Source organism: Stegodyphus dumicola, chromosome 4 (assembly GCF_044657685.1).
Source record: "Stegodyphus dumicola isolate Sdum_Otavi_A_Nest chromosome 4, ASM4465768v1".
Taxonomy (NCBI): Eukaryota; Metazoa; Arthropoda; class Arachnida; order Araneae; family Eresidae; genus Stegodyphus; species Stegodyphus dumicola.
In genome coordinates, this window is record NC_140771.1 from 254,612,012 (window position 1) to 254,629,211 (window position 17,200).

The window sequence follows — 17,200 nt, forward strand, 5'->3', positions numbered from 1 at the left end:
ACATGATTAACAGTTGTTGCTGAAATTGTTCGTTTTCCAATGAGTAAACTTTTTTCGGGGAGGGGGCAGACGGGATGATTCGAACTCTTTCAGTATTTGGATTTTAGTTTCAAATATAATATATGCTCAACTGTATTTTTGATACTACTGTATTTACTAATGTTATTTTTTAATTAAAGTTGTATTTATAAAATTATTTATAGTTATCATAATGCTTCTTTTAGTATACGTGTAAGTAAAGTACAAATTCTTTTTCAGTTACAATAAGAGATCCCAACAATACGCCTAGTGCCATAAAGAATTTCCGGGTTACGATGAAAGATTTATATTCACAACCTCCATCTCTTAACATTGGTAAAAAAATGATGCATGATGCAGTTGCTTCAAATATTACACCAGCCACTGATGAGTATCTAATGAATACTCTTAAAACGGAGAATTATGACTTGAAGTATTGTTGTAAGTATTTGATAATTGTACAATAAATTTGTGTTAATATTATTCAATTTTATTTTAAATGTATAAAACGTGAATCCAGTCTACTAGTTCTTTTTGGGTATCTTCACTCTGCTGCCCCTCTGAATGAAAGTAACTTTGATTTCCACTTAAAAGTATCCATAAAATAAATTTGAAATATCAGTTGCTAATTTTGTTCTGTGCTGTAAAGTGATATGTTTTTAAAAAAATACCATTAGACATAAAGTCTGATGATATTTTTTAAAAACATTTCGTAAGAATAAAACATTGGATGTAGTAAAAGTTAATGCTTTAAGATGTTTAAAATTTTTATCAAAATTGCACTAAGTTTAAAATGGAATTTTTAATGTAAAGGGGCAACTCTACATTAAAACTGGCAAACTGTTACAGTCACATATGGCTCTTTTGCCCTTTTAATGTAACTTGTGTTCTATAGCCGATTGGATTAAACTATTGAACCTGTGTTCAAGTCCTGGTGAATGGGCTGTTAAGTTTGCTATGTATAATGTAAATATTAGCCAATCTCCCTCAAAAATTCTACGTGAAGTTATAAAGTAAGTCATACATTATGACCTTTGAAATATCTAGATTCACAAGTAATTAAATGATTTAAATAATTAAAGATCTTATGGTTAATGATTAAAGATCTTATTAAATGATTTAAATATTAAAGTCTTATGGTTCATGCAGATTGTTTGTTAATTCTTCATGATATTCATACATGTTTTGTACATATTTGGAACAGGATGTGTCATAACTTTTATGAGATGTTCCTCAATAGAAAACCCAGTATTATTTATTTCAAAGTATTTGGATGTAAAGCATATTGCATACCAAAAGGGATTAGAGACAAATTACAAATGAGATGGCAAGAAGGAATCATTTTAGGTTATGTCGAGGAAACTTGGGGTTTTAGAATATGGCTACCAGAAGAAGAGAGATTAACCCTTCGCAGCAGCATGTTCCTGAACGAAAAACCCTCTGTAGACAGGTGTTTCATATAAGCACCGGTCCCAAATGCTGTTAGCCGGATGATGCACTGGTGGATCACCATTTGCATTGATCTTCCAGACAGGTGTATCACATATGCATTTTTAAACATACACTTTCTTTTAGAATTTTTTTAAATAATTTCATGGCACTTCATGTCCACTACAGTTACTTTATTTGAGCATACTATACCTTGTGCCTGTAAAGGACATTATGATACTGGTGATTCCTTTAGATGTATGAGGAACAAATTCCATCTGACATGCAGTTGAGACTTCACATGATATAAACATTGGATAGTTTCCAATGCTTAAAAATTTTTTTTTTTTTCCCCTATGGGAAAATTGGGAGTGGAGATGTGGTTTTAGGAACTCCTGTTTGTATTCAGTTTACATCTTCTTTAGATAGCAGATGTAAGTTTTTTTGCACCTGTTAAGAGAAATAAACTAATAGTGCAATGTCTAAGAGAAAGAAGTTTTTAGTAGAAGAGTATAATCAAATTTTAAATGAGCTCATGAGTGATTATTTTGACACCGAAAACTCTAGATTTAAGTTATGTGTAGGTGAGGCTTTGCATGATATAAACATTGGGAAGTTTCCAATGCTTCAAATTTGTTTTTTGTTTTTTCCCCATGGGAAGATTGGGAGTGGAGCTGGCGTGTGGTTTTAGGAACTTCCATTTGTATTAAATTTGCATCTTCGTTAGCTAGCAAACATGTTTTTTACACCAGGTAAGAGAAATAAAGTAATAGTGCATTGTCTAAGATAGGGGTCTTCAACCTTTCATGCCTGAGAGCCACATCAATAAATTCACAAAGATCCGCAGGCCACATGTCTGTCAAAAAAATAGTGTAGTCAGAAAATTTATGTAAAAAAGGGAGGTTTGTTATGGAAATCGAATTTAAATGTTTTGCAACATTTTTTAACAATGGGAAAAAAGTATACAAGTGATTGCACAGAACAATGTTACAAAATGCATTTACGGTAAAAAGAAAAAAAAAAAAAAAAAAAAAACTTACATTACTGACAGTAGATGGTAGTTGCTTTAGTTTTAATGCGAAATTTGACATTGCTTATTCTTGATTAAAGCTTCAGTATCCGGTTTAATCTTGTTGTTGCGATCCGTAAAAAGCTGATCACATATGTAGGTATTGCCAAAAATAGAAGACATGAAGGGTGCATGTTTATGAATTTCTGGATACTTGTCTTCAGTCACATACTTCGAATAAAAATCAATCAATGTAGGATTTTCAAGACACTTGCATTTTACTGCAAAGTTAAAAGAAATATGTATTTATATTACCATCTCCTTTTCTACTTTAAATATTATTTTTTTCCCTTTTTTTCAAAGGGCTTATATCTTTTTACTTTCTCTATTTTTGTTTTAAAAATATAAATTGACAGAAATAGCAAGCACAGACAGCTTTCAATTGGTAAAATGATAAAAGTGGAAGTTCTTGGTTAGTTATGGCTATAGATTGGCACCAACAAGCGTTATCTTTTTCTCAGGGAGTAGACATCTGGGAATCCAATATAGGTGAATTAGACCTCTTAGAAAAAACTTAATTATCTTAACTTAAAACTTAATAAGAAAACTTAATCTATTTGCTGGGCAGCTAGCTAAGAACGACTTATCTCATTTCCCAAGGTTAAATTCAATACATCAGTAAATTAAGAGAAGCTTAAGAATTATGAAGATTTGAAAAAAATGCATTTTGAGTTCAAATGAAGATTTCAAGATTTCATTGTCATTCAAACAGAATTAGATAATTTTACCATGCCTTTCAACGTAAAATGTGAAGCAGTGAGGTCAGATTTGCAGCTTGAATTAATTGAGTTGCAATCTAACAATCATCTCAAGCAGTTTTTTCTAAATATGCCAAAGTTAGAGTTAATCATTAATGAAAGTAAGTTTCCCAAATTTAATATGTCATGCCTAGAAAATCAGTGCTATGTTTGCTTCATCTTATATTTGTGAACAAGTGTCTTCAACTATGAACCTTACAAAGAATTATTTTAGAAGTAGAATGACAGATGAGCATTTAGCCTCGTTCCTCAGTACATCAGTACATCTCCTCATTAACATATTTAAATTGTAATACAGTCAAATACCGAAAATCTACCAACTTCTGAAATCAGCGTTGCCTCTCAAAATATAAACATTTAGTTTATAGGTTCTGGAAAAAACAACATGGAGTACGAAATATCGAAGAAAAAATACTTCCTGGATAATGATGTCATAATTACTGAATAATAATGAGTCATAACAGAAATACCAAATTATTGACATCATGATAAGAGTTTTTCCCCTCCAATCTGCATTGAGGTAAAAAAGCAGATGATTAACTCAACTCTTCTTTCAAGTTTATGCTTCACGATGTTGTACTTTCTGAGCTTTGTTATTTCACAAGATTGTTTAGTGATGTCATTTTTTTTAATCCGAATATTTTGTGGATAAATTAAGGATATTTTAAATTTCAGCGCTTTTTAATACAATGATAGATAAGAAACACACTCGTTATTTTACTGCTTGCAATGTTGAAAAACGTAAACATGTTGCATTGATTTTAATGAAAAAAGTGGAAATTCTGCTAAAGATGGAGGCAGGTGCTACTTCTCGGTTTATAGCAGAATCGTATGGAATTGCCACACAGACTGTGTATGATATGCGGAACAATAAAGAAAAGCTGTTGAAATTTTACAACAACAGTGATTCTAACACCGGAATCCGAAACTGGAAATCTTTACATGAGGCGAAATCGGCAAACCTCGATGCTGTCTCGTACGAGTGGTTCCAGCAGCGGCGGAGTGATGGGGTACCTATTTCAGGACTACTCCTGAGAGAAAAGGGGAAGCAGATTCATGCTGTGTTAAAAATAGAGGAGCCTAATGTAAATGAACAATGTAATATAATCAGTGTATATATGTAGTAATAATTTAATGTGTATAATTAATTATTGTATTAATGTATATAATAATTTGATTAAATGTATCTAATACGCCTTATTTATTTTGCACTTTTAGTCTGAATATTATCTTTTCTGTCCTGAAATCCGCAAAATCCGCACAACCTCTGGTCCCAAGCGTTGCGGATTTCTGAACTTCTACTGTACTTGTATATTGTTTTTAAAATTTTAGAAAAATTTATCTTGGCCCGTCAAACTTTTTGTTTCTGATTTTTGGCCCATAACCGAAAAAGTTTGCCCATACCTGGGCTAGGGGATTTCTAGGGTAAATTATTCTGCTGGAAATAATTAAAAAAAAAACCCGACCTGAAAATGTATTTCACAACTAATGAAATACTAGCAACTAGATTATCACACACTGTTTCCTTTCTGCATCATTTATGTTACAATATTTAATCATATATTTTGTTGTTTCTTACTTATGTTTAGAGATAGATTTAGGTAAGTTTTGTATCTTTCATCTACAGGAGTCAAATATTGTATTTAGCGTTTAGATTTTAATTAAAACTTTTTCAGAATCTCTTTATATTCTGTATTTATGATTATATTACTATTAGACACCATTACAAAAAAAAAATCAAAACAACTGATTGATTAGGAAAATTTGTAAGTTTTTTTTTTTTTTTTTAAGTTGGACTTAGCTCTGCGAAATACCCCCTCCTGCGAGATCATACTACAGTCAAAAGTCGTTAATTCGGACACCCATAATCCGGAATGATCTATAATCCGGACCTCAAAGCTAAAAACTTTCTGCGCATGCGCCGCATTGGCACATGCGCACAGGCGTTTTACGCGTGCGCGTAAGACCTTGACTACTGCGCAAGTGCAGAATACGTTTTCGCCAGCGCGTTTAATGTATAACGGACGGTGTAAGCTAAAATTATCTAATTATCTATTTCAGTTAATGTTAAAGATTGCGTTGTTCCTTAATCTTCGAATTGGATCCCGCTTATTATTTTTTGAAGACTGTAAGAGCAATTTTATAAAAGTAAACTTGAACTTTCGATTGTGTCAAATAGAATTTCCGATGCTGGAACTTCCAAAGGATCTACAAAACGAAAGTATGTTTCGATGTCCAACAAACAAAAAGTGGAATTGCTGCAAAAAATGGATAAAGACATGAAGAATGTGACAGAGAGGTTAGTGAAAACGAAAAAATTTCGATTGACAAGTTAGTCGGTATTCTCGGCACAGCAATTAACGGGACTTGAACAGCGGAACTTTGTAACTGAACAAGAAATTATGTCTGTTTATAGAATTAAAGAGAAAGTATTATCATATAAAACGAAGCAACTTAAACAACTTACATTGAAAGAAATGTTTAATAAAGTAAACAAATAAATATTAAGCTTTTTTTTTTTTTGTAAATTTAGATACCCTTTAGATCATAATTGTTCTTTATTTCATAAATTACGGTTTCATATTTTTAATTTTAGAATTTCTGCATGCCATCTTATGAGATTTAAACTGATGATCTATAATCTGGAAAAATCAATAATCCGGATTCGCCGAAGTCCCGACGAGTCCGGATTAACGACTTTTGACTGTACTGCAATAACACGCTGTCTCCAATGTGAGTTGCACTAAGCAACATGCTGTTGTGTAAGAAATTAAGTACTGATACATATATGGTACACCTGTCATGAAGGGGTTAATAGAAGCGCCTGTAATGTGAAGTTAATGAAAGAATGAATGTAGCAGATGGCATTCTCAGCCAGAAACCCAGAACTCAGTTTAAAGGATCAGAAATGTTATCAGAATCAGATGGAGAACAGGAAGCTCTTAAATAATGAATAAAGCCATTAGAAGACAAATTCATACTAAAAGAATTTTCGGACTTAAACCAGCAAAGGAAAGCAGTTAAGAGGCTAGATGGAACATTCACAGATATATCTTACTATGTTGAAAGAACAGACACACATTTTAGATCCCTTAATGACACTGAAAAATATTGAAGTCCAGATGGGTTAACTTAACAGGTGGGTTATCTGTGTACTGGAGAAACAAGAAACTACACAGAAGAAGGTTTCAAACCCTTTATTAACTCTTTAAAATTTGCAATGCGTCAACTCAATGCTAAGAAACTTCGCCTCTACTTGGGCAGTAACAGAAAGTCAGATAATTGAAATGTTTAACAAGTGATAAACTATTCTACAGGGCCCCACGAGATCCCGAACTTCAACCCCCTTCTAAGCTAGAGGCAGCAAAGTAATGCAATTAAGCCACTTGAACCAGCAATAAGCTAAACGTACCTACGGCAGAGATGGCAGCTAGAGTCTAACTCTCCCTTTCTCCTAACGAAACTCGGCTTTTAACCACTTTTTTCAACATAGAAAATTTGCATTCGTTCATGCACGCTACAACATTTAACTATTCTGGCACTGACAATTAGGGGAATGGAGGCTTATAGGAAAGTTTAAAGTAAAACTTTAAATTATTAGTTAAAATAAATCTAAATCCCTACACATTAAATTTTAGAAATGTATGTTTGACTTTGGTGGCAAAAATAAATACTCAGGAAAGGATAATTTTATAGAAAAGAAGTGTAGTTCTGTATCTGAAGAAGCAAATTCTTTAAAAATTATTATCCCACAAAATTTTAAAGAAGCTCAGAGATCTGCAGCCTCACTCTCAGTTTATGTATACCAGTGTATGTATACAGTTAAACTCTGCTCTGCTGAACCCTGCTTTATATTGAACCCTCAGATTTAAACATGTAGGGATTGTTTTAGTTTTCTAATTGGTATTTTTAATTTTGGAATCCTTTCCTTTAAATTCTTGTTTTCCGCATACAACTCTCTGCCAGGATGAGATTTCAATATTGTGTTTTATGTAAATGAAGTAGAAATAGTATTTAATGGTCAGTAATTTCTGGAGAAGAGCTCAGAAATTTAGTAGAGTGGCCTCTGCCTTTGGGCCACGTTGTTACTACGAACAGCCGTAGTCTTATATGCCTGTTAGTATTCGCCTGTGGGGTTTAATTATGGACCAGCTTCGGTTAAAGTTTAGCTAGTTAGAATTAGTTTAGTTTCTTATTTTCTATCTTAAGTTAAAGCCCAAGCGAAGGCTTTCCCATAGCCCAAGAAGGAGCCGTTTGTGAATATTTCTTTGAATAAAAGGGTATTTTAACCCTTTTAACACTTTTTCTTTTGTAAAGAGACCAGTGAGCAGTCACTAGACACTCCCAAGGTTCTAGTAACCAAGGCCACGTAAATTAACTAGAAATTTATAAACAACTGACATTTTTAGTCTTATTCAATTTCCTATACCTTTAATGTTATTTTATACTGCTATAGCGAACATCAAAATGTGGGAAAATTGTATATAATGAATTATATAGATATCTGTAATTGAACCTCTTTTGTATTTTTCCAGAATTTTTGTGTGTCTTCATGAAAAAATTTCAAGTCCTTAAAATGATTCATGTTTAAAATGTTAGTATCCACATCTCAATTGGATTGACATTGCTTTTTTTTTTTTTTTTTGGTAAGTTCAACACCACTTTTTTCTGTGTTCTGAACACAGACTATGTGAAACAGGTGTGACACACAATCTAAGAGGAGGAGGACATAATAAGAAAATCTTAGGACACAGTATGGCATTCTTTGTGTGTATTGTATGTGACCATGAAACCAAAGAAACTAAGTGAGATCTGTGATTCCATTCAAGTTCTTTAATGTTCAAGTTCTTTAATGTTTTCTTAAATGAACATTAATTTTAATGTTCAAGTTCTTTAATGGAGTTATCAGACAATCTCATACTATGATGAAGATTTTGAAATTTTTGCTCTTCACGCCAAAAGGAAGTAGTCAGTCATATGAGTTTGATTATGCAGTCAAATTTTTTTTTTTTTTTTTTTTAAAGCATAAATGCTATCCAAACTCTATTCTCTAAATGGGAGTTTTGCATTCCTTAGTTCTGTTGAAAAACAAGATATTCTTTTAAAAAGTTAATTGAATCTTTCTTTTATAATGATACAAACCTTAAGTAAAGCTTAAAGGTAAATTCGTCAATGCTTTTTATATTCCTTTTCATGCAAATAAATAAATAAATAAAACTCTCCTTTTACATTTTCAGGAAATAATCTCCTTTTCTTATCAACTTAGATATAGTGAACCAAAAAGTGAAGTGTCATAAACCGCTATTCAGCAATTAAGAGGGGTGTCATACCCTCTTAATGGTATTATTTAAATATTGTTGATATATTTGATTATGCATCTAAGCTCTTACATTTGGTAAAGTTAAATGTTTCATGTAATTATTATGAGCAACTATTATATGCAATAATGTAATAATGAATTACTTTAAATGAATTTTATCCTTTTTTTTTTTTTTAAAGCTTCTACGCCATGGTTTGAAGCATATAGAGAAGTTTTTTTCCATGTAACTTCTTCCACAGAGCATGAATTTGTCCATAATTACTTGTCGTGTATCCTTTATTATTTAAACTGTAGAATTATCATATAAAAACAAATAATCTTTATTTTATTTATACATTTTAATATGTGTCGAGAAGTTAATGTGAGCAATCTGTATATGTACTGATACTTTCCTATACTGTAAAAATACTCTTCCTTTTCTTTTTAAGGCATGTTTTGCTCTCTTCCAGAGACATTTTTATTCAGCAATAAAAAAAAAAAAATTTTTTTTTTTTTGTATATTTTAGTAGCATTTGAAAACAATATTTATGATGGAAAGTTTGGTAAGTTTATTAGCACAGCATATGAATCCTTTGGTTATTTATTTTAAACAACAGGGCATCAAGAACTTAATTCATTATGAAATTCCTATTATATTGCATCTTTTGTTAAGTTAATGATACAGATTGTCCAGAGTCAATATTGATTGAAAATATTATAGTGGGGACATTTCAACATATTCCAATTCCACTCTGTAAATTTTGGAGTCTTTGTGCTCAACAAGGAAATGGCTTTTATAATTTCAAGCTGCTAGTGGGATTTAAAATAATCTAAACAATAATTGGTTGGGGAGAAAGAAGAAATATTCAGAATTCTTTATGAATTAGCCTGTGCGAATTCAAAAAAGTTATTTTGAATTGAAACTGTTAGCATTTTAAACCACAGTTGTTATGACATAAACATTATTTTGTTTGTGTTACACTAGCTGAATCTTTGGAGTTTACATGGTGAAACCCAGAAATGGCAATTAACTGTGTGCATGGCTTTAAACGTAAAAACTCCATGAGAAAGGTGATTTTTTTTTTTTTTTTTTTTTTTTTTTTTGTGTGTGTGTGTGTGTGTGTGTGTCTGTGTCTGCCCTTATAGCTAACACTATGTGTAGCAGATATGTGAGTGTGTCTTTATAGCTGACGCTCTCTGTAGCAGATCTGTCAGATGATTGTTAATAATAGGAAAATGATCCTGCATAGTACTTATGCTGCATTATCTCATCACTTAGCAGTGCAGTGATTCTCCATAAAACAAAAGGCTTTTAAATTACTTATTTCTTAGAATTCTAATAACAAATAGTAAGATAAATTCGTGCCTATCTTATTCTAATTTTTTTCCCCTTTGATTACTTCTGTGAATTGAAATGAATTAAAAAATATAAGGTGCTACAGGTAGAAGTGGATAGAACACCAGAATTTCACTATTGGTTGTGCAGTAACTGTACAGTTACATGGTTATAGGGTCTCCCACCCCTCTTCCCTTACCACCAGCTACTCGAAAGAACTTTCGGCTTAGTATTTTGAATGTGCCCTTGCATCGCAGATACTATACGTTTACAAATATCCATGCCTTTCGAAAATGTTCTTGTCTGTGTGGTAGTCAAACTCATTAACCACTTGACTCAGTCACTGTGGGGAAAGTCTGTGGACACACTGGTACCAAATGTCAGATGGAAAACCTTGTTGCTCTCTCAATTGATCTGTGAAGGCATTTATCCTAGTGGGTGAGTTGTTATTAGGAGGAGGAATTTGTCTAAGCAAAACAGTTATGAAAGCAAGACATTCGTGTATGCCATTTATTTAGCATTTAACATGCCATTATTTATGAATTCATAATGAAAAGTTACATCATGATTTTACTACATTAGTCATCTTCAGTAGCATTTGATAAAAAACCCAGCTAGTCATGTAAATATTAACGCTTACAGCATCTACATACATGGGGAAAGCCATCAATCTGCATCATCCTTTGACTCCAAACAGCAATCGGTCAAGCAGATATCAGATTTTTGAATGAGGAACAAGCTCTACAGAATACAGAAGTTGCACTGCTCTCTTGATCAAACTTCCATCAGTATTAGCCCAGAGGTGTGTATTCACATAGCATGCAGGATGTATCTTCCACATCATCATGGACAATTTATCTTCATACATCAAAATTATTGAGTATTTATTGTTTCTAAAGTCTATGCATTTGTGCTGACTGATATGCAAGTTGTAGATCCAGCAAATATGTTAAATCAGTGATCTGCCATATCCATAAACATTTAGTGAGCTGATGTTGATAAATTCCCTGTAAGAAAATGACCAGATGTTAATGACTGAAACTGGTTTACTACTAACAAACAAATGTGAATGTTCTGGAGTTCAGGATGGCTTAATTTCTGATATAACTATTTCTAATTCAGAGAATATTAAAATGATCTTCTAAAATCTATTTAAGTATCATTTCCCATTAAATCTTTCCATTAAATAGCTAGTTCGTTGATGAAATGCTATGATAGTCTATGGCAGGAGTCAGCAACCTTGTAGCTGTGGTGTGCCAAACCAATCTACCAATACGATTCAAGATGCCACACAGTAGGAAACATTTGAAACGATTCGATTCCTGCTGTAATGTATACAGAGTTAGGGAATAGGGGTCAAGAATACAGATTTAAAGTTTTATATATTAATAATGCATCGTTTAAAATATTTAACATAAAATTAAATATCATTATTGTAAAAGTAAATATAATTATATTAGTAAATATGGAAGTAATATAAATATATAAGTAAATAAATATAATTATTATATAATTATGATATGTTCCTTCAGTATAGTTAAATGAAAAATTTTAATTTTCATGTGAACCTTGTCCTTGGACCGTTCTACTTAATATTGCAGTATTGGGTATATTTTGCAACTTTCAATTTGATACTCTGAATGTTCACTTGCTAAATAATAGCTCTTTTTATATCTTCACATTTTTCATCGGAATCTGAAATGTGAACTGATGTTTAGTTTGAAAATGTCTTTGTACACTTGACCTGCGACATATTACGTTTTCACGACCTACATACACAATCCTTTCTTGTGGGAATCCATATTCATTCGTCCAAGCATCTTGAAAACTGGGAACATAAAGTTTTCTTTTTTTTAGAGACCATTTGATTAAATATGTAGGTGTGAATGATCACAATAATTAAGCAAATAAAGTTTTCGCAATAAAATAAGAACCTATAGTGCCCAACGTGCATCAAACTAAATTCTACTTTGGACTGAAATCAAGCTCTGTACTTGGGAATCTGCATGATGAACCGAACAAAAGGAGACAAAATGAATGAAGTGAGACAGCACAGAGAAGATAGACAGGACGATCCATCTTTACCTAATAACATTGCCTATTGGTATAGAATGCCACTGAGAATTGTACTGGGGGGCATAGGTTGTCGATGCCTGGTCTATGATATGGAAAAAAAAAACTTTGTTTCTTCATCCCTCAAGTATTTCTTTCTACAAAGTTTGTTGAGAATTAGGTTTTTAAACACATTTGTGATATCAAAGTATTTTTTTAAAATCATATTTTGGTAGTAAATTTTCTAAAGATACGTGAAAATTTCTGGTAATTAAGGATTCAACAAACACAACAGGACAAACAAGTAAAGACTGTTAGTCATCCTTTGCTTAATGCTTCAAATAGAACTTTCAGCATGAAAATCCTTCAGCTGCTTTTTTGATCACTGACTTTCTTCTTCGGAAGTCCATTCAGGACTTTTTCACCTTAAATCATTTCATATAATTTTTCCAAATTTCTGTTGCAAGTAAATTTGTAGGATTTACTCTTTTGGAGCAGTAAAATAAAACAATACTCTTTAATATTACATAATAAGCAATGATTGATAATTTCTTGATATTTTGTATTACTTTACTTTTGCATTAATTTACTTTTAATTCAGTTTTGTTTCAAAGTTTTTGTCTCAAATTGTTTTTAATTTTTGCCTTTTTGTAGATAGTTTATCTCTCTTTTTTTATGTTAATTTTAAATGTTTTATCTCTTTCTTAAATAATTAATTTTGTGGCATTTTGCCTGTATTAATAATATTTATTAATTTAATAGTCTTCAATTTTTTAAATTTTATTTATATCTATCTATATAATTATGAACTGTTTTTAACAATTTTTTTAAAGGGATAAATAAAAATAGTGTCTTTTCTAAAAAAAATAGTGTAGGGAATTAAAAGTGCTACTAGGCAAAGGGAGTGAGAATGCATATTATTGTATGTTATTATTAAAACTGGGAAATTTTTTGGCAAATTGGATTCCAAAAAGGAAAATGGGGAAAAGTAATTAAGGATTCAACAAACACAACAGGACAAACAAGTAAAGACTGTTAGTCATCCTTTGCTTAATGCTTCAAATAGAACTTTTCAAGGCCTATTTTTTTAAACATTAAATCTGAATAATTAGCGAATGCCAAATATATGCTTCATTTTTTTATTTTATGTAATATTAAGCATAAATTTATATGTGCGTGTGTGTAATTTTAAATGTATAATTTGAAGCAAATATGTTATATTTTTTCACCAAATTTTTATGACTGTTTAACTTCTCCATGTAAATTTAATTCACTAATTTCTTTTTTGGATAATTTCAGCGAAAAGAAAATTAGTAAATCCTTGACTAACCAGCTATGATTTAATAAAGGGAGATTTTTGTTATGTTTTGCATGTGATTATTCTCTTAATGTTCTGGTGAAGTAATTTATGATTAATGTATTTCATTTCCTATCAAACTTTTGTCAATTTCTCAAGTATATTGTGAAATAACTTATTTATTGTTCTATGATTGTCATTTATATTATATTTTGAAAAGAGAAATTATAAATAGTAATAAGAATTTTAATTTTCCTTTGTTTTAAAAATGTATTCGAAATGCTGTTTATCCCTTAACACCAATTAGGTGTGTGTGTTGTTTCCACGTCTCATCAGGACCCTCTTAGTCAAATAAATGAACTGTGTCAACAACTAGTGCAACTTCAGCAAAATACTCCTCATAATTCCAAGTGGTTCTTCTCTTTTGTATATACGTATTATGTCCTTTTACACGATGTTTCATCTGAAGATTTAGCAAAGTAATCTTTATATTTAGTGAAATTTGCTTTTATATTTGTTTTTATCAGATTTCTACAAAGTAACTAAAATTTGTGTTTTTTAAAATACATTAAGAAATATTTTATTTCTTGCTTATTAATAGCGCTATGTTATACAGTCAAAAGTCTGTAAACCGGACTCGTCGGGACTTCGGCGATTCCGGATTATCGATTTTTCCGGATTATAGATCATCAGTTTAAATCTGGTAAGATGGCATGCAGAAATTATAAAATTAAAAATATGAAACCGTAATTTATAAAATAATGAGCAATTATCATCTAAAGGGTATCAAAATTTACCAAAAAAGAAGCCTAATATTTATTTGTTTACTTTATTAAACATTTCTTTCAAAGCGCGGATGCGTAAAGCATACCTTACGCATAGCCGAAATTAGAAAATTGCAACCAGAAAACTATTTGATTTGTATTCGTGGTATTTATAATGACGAGGAATTTGATTGAAATCATATCAAAGACGGAGTACATCGGAATTAAATACTACATTTAGTAAGGAATTATAAGCCAAATAAAATAAAAACATCTGCTCTGAAGATAACGATAGTGTTGACAAATCAACTTCCAGTTCATTGCGCGTGTGACCCCCCCCCCCCGCGCAGAGCAGCGTGAAATTGATAAACAGATTTTGGAACGGTTAGATAAACAAAGAATATGCCTTTATCCATTTTTTGTAGCAATTTGTTTTTTGTTTGATGGACATCGAAACATACTTTCGTTTTCTAGATCCTTTGGGAGCTCCAGCGTCGGAAATTCTATTTGACATAATCGAAAGTTCAAGCTTACTTTTAGAAAATTGCTCTTACAGTCTGCAAAAAATAATAAGCCAGATCCAATTCGAAGATTAAGGAACAACGCAATCATCAACATTAACTGAAATAGATATGTATAATATTAGATAATTTTAGCTTATACCGTCCGTTATACGTTAAACGCGCACGCGAAAACGTATTCTGCACTTGCACAGACGCATATGCGCAGTCGTAAATGTCTTGGGCGCACGAGCAAAACGCCTATGCGCATGCGTCAATGCGGCGCATGCGCAGAAAGATTTTAGCTTTGAGGTCCGGATTATGGGTGTCCGAATTAACGACTGTTGACTGTATATATATAAATGAGTGCAAATTAAAAAAAGAGAGAGAGAGAGATGTAGGGAAAGGACGATGAAGATAAATAACAATAATTTCATTTTGATCTTCAAACATGTGGTCTTTCTTTATGAACTAATTGTTCTGAATGTAGATGTCATTTTACTAGCCTGTTAATGAAAAACTATTTTATAGAAGTAGAAGAAAAGTATGAGTTAACAGACATTTTGGGTTGTGAAGAATAAAGATTATTAAGTCTTAAAATCGCTATATTTTATATACTCAAGAAATACAGTATTTTGATTTGATAAGATTAATTCTTTTGTCTTGTATGATGATTTACTTTAATGTTTGTTTTTGCAATTTTAAGATTATGAGAAAGATAGGTACATTAAAAAAATAAAACGGTTGAACTACTTTTTAGTGGGCAGTCAATGAATTTGAGCTCTTATCTATCATCAGTGCCCACAATATAAAAGGGAAAGAAAATGGGTCTGAAGATTGCCTTCATTTTTTAAACCTTTAATGTTTTTTCAAATTCTGTATATAATTTTCTTTATTAAATACCAGGAACATTTAAAAACAGTCTTAAAAAAGATAATGTGGATATTCAAAGAAAAACAGAGGAAATAAATTCTTATGAATATTCATCAAGTTACTTTTGCTAAGGTGTCTTCAAAAATTATGCATGCTTCAAAGGTAAATTTTTAAATTTAGTGTAAAATTGAAAGAGGAAGAGAATTAGCACATTGAACTTTGATAATCTTGGAAGCCTTATTAATATGATCATTTAAAAAACAAATAGTGTTCTAGCTTTTCAAAACTGTCTAGATTGTTTAGTCATATAAATCATTGACTTGAAATCATTGACAGAAATCATTAATAGAAAATAATGTGAAAATTATATGTAGATATATGGAATATTATTTTCTTTTTATGGATTAAATTTTAATTTAATGAGAAAATGATCAATGCATTTGTTTGGTATCTATATAGAAGTCAGTTATTATAATTAGTCCCAAAGTGATGTAGAGGTTAAGTTTGGCTGCATTGAATTATGTACTTTAGAGTGACAGAATATTTCAGACCATTTAATCAAATATTTGACCTAGGATTCGTAACCTTTTTCTTGCATTGACCCTTTTTAAAAGAACTGTTTTCTTCATCAAACCCCATATATTTTTCTCTATTATATACAGGTTACACTCAAATGATAATATAATAATTACACATAAATAACCTCAAGACAACAGTTAGATCAAGAATATGAACAAAAGTTTAAAAAATGTATTTATTATTATTTTTAATTTTAGAAGTCTTAAGTTTTTAAGAAACAAAATTACAGATTATAATTGCACAAAAGTTCATTTTTAATTAATATGATGGCTGGGCTTGGTGATTGATGCAATTTTTTTTATTTTAAAGATTAAATAAAAGTACTTAATTCTTAAAGTACCTTGTTCAAAAATATTCATTGTTTCTTGTTTTCTGTAGTAAATTATTGACTGTATTAATGCTTGCCTGTACTAGGTAAGAAGAGGAAGAAGTCAATAATGTTGATTGGTAACAATTTTTATTTTGGAATATAATTATTTCATGGATAATGACTCTTAAATTGGATGGCTTTTAAATTCCAAAACTTGGTGTTCACGTGTTTTGAATAAGACTTGTGCTTGAACATCCTTCTTTAATGCAATTAATTCTTGCATCATAATATTGAGATCAGATATATCACATCTCTGTGATTCTATGAACCATACTGGTGCATTCAAATTATTAGTGTCTTGGAAGTGAACATTAAAATTATCTTTTAAATTTTGTAAGTGTCTTATATATAACAGTATATCTTCTGAGGAAAGTTCTGCATTTTCTTATATATATTGTATTTGTGTGTTTTCTTGTGTTCCTGCATTTTACTTTTTTATATTGCACTTTTTGCATAAGAAAGTAATGCATAAAAAATATTCATTTAAAAAGTAAATATGTCATTTTGTGTATTTTCCCCCTTCTGTTTATTTCATATGATTTCTTTTTTACTATGTTATATAGCTTCATATTAAAAACAATTATTTATGAATTTTATGACATTAGTAATTTTTACTGTTATTAATGCTATCTTCTTTATGCAGATCAATTGCCTGTTCATATTTGGCTATCAACCTCCTTTAAAACTTCATTTGCTAAACCATATTTGATCCCGTTGTGAACCCTGTATTAGGCATTTCTTACTGTGCTGCAATTAAAATTGACCTTGTAATTTAAGTCTTAAATTTCCTTCTAATTTTTTATTCAAGTTAAATGTATAATGGTAGTTTGAGGAATCATTTGAGTGGAATTTTTCTT

General features: G+C 30.9%; 1 protein-coding gene across 1 annotated transcript in view; it reads left to right on the forward strand.

Moving 5' to 3' along the window:
- l(3)76BDm (trafficking protein particle complex subunit 8 homolog l(3)76BDm) overlaps window positions 1-17,200 on the forward strand; it is a 107,285-nt gene that overhangs the window by 5,695 nt on the left and 84,390 nt on the right. The window contains exons 2-4 of the mRNA XM_085816228.1: window positions 259-459; window positions 8,773-8,862; window positions 13,565-13,736. Of these exons, the coding sequence (XP_085672354.1) occupies window positions 259-459; window positions 8,773-8,862; window positions 13,565-13,736 (463 nt within the window). The remainder of the gene's footprint in view (window positions 1-258; window positions 460-8,772; window positions 8,863-13,564; window positions 13,737-17,200) is intronic.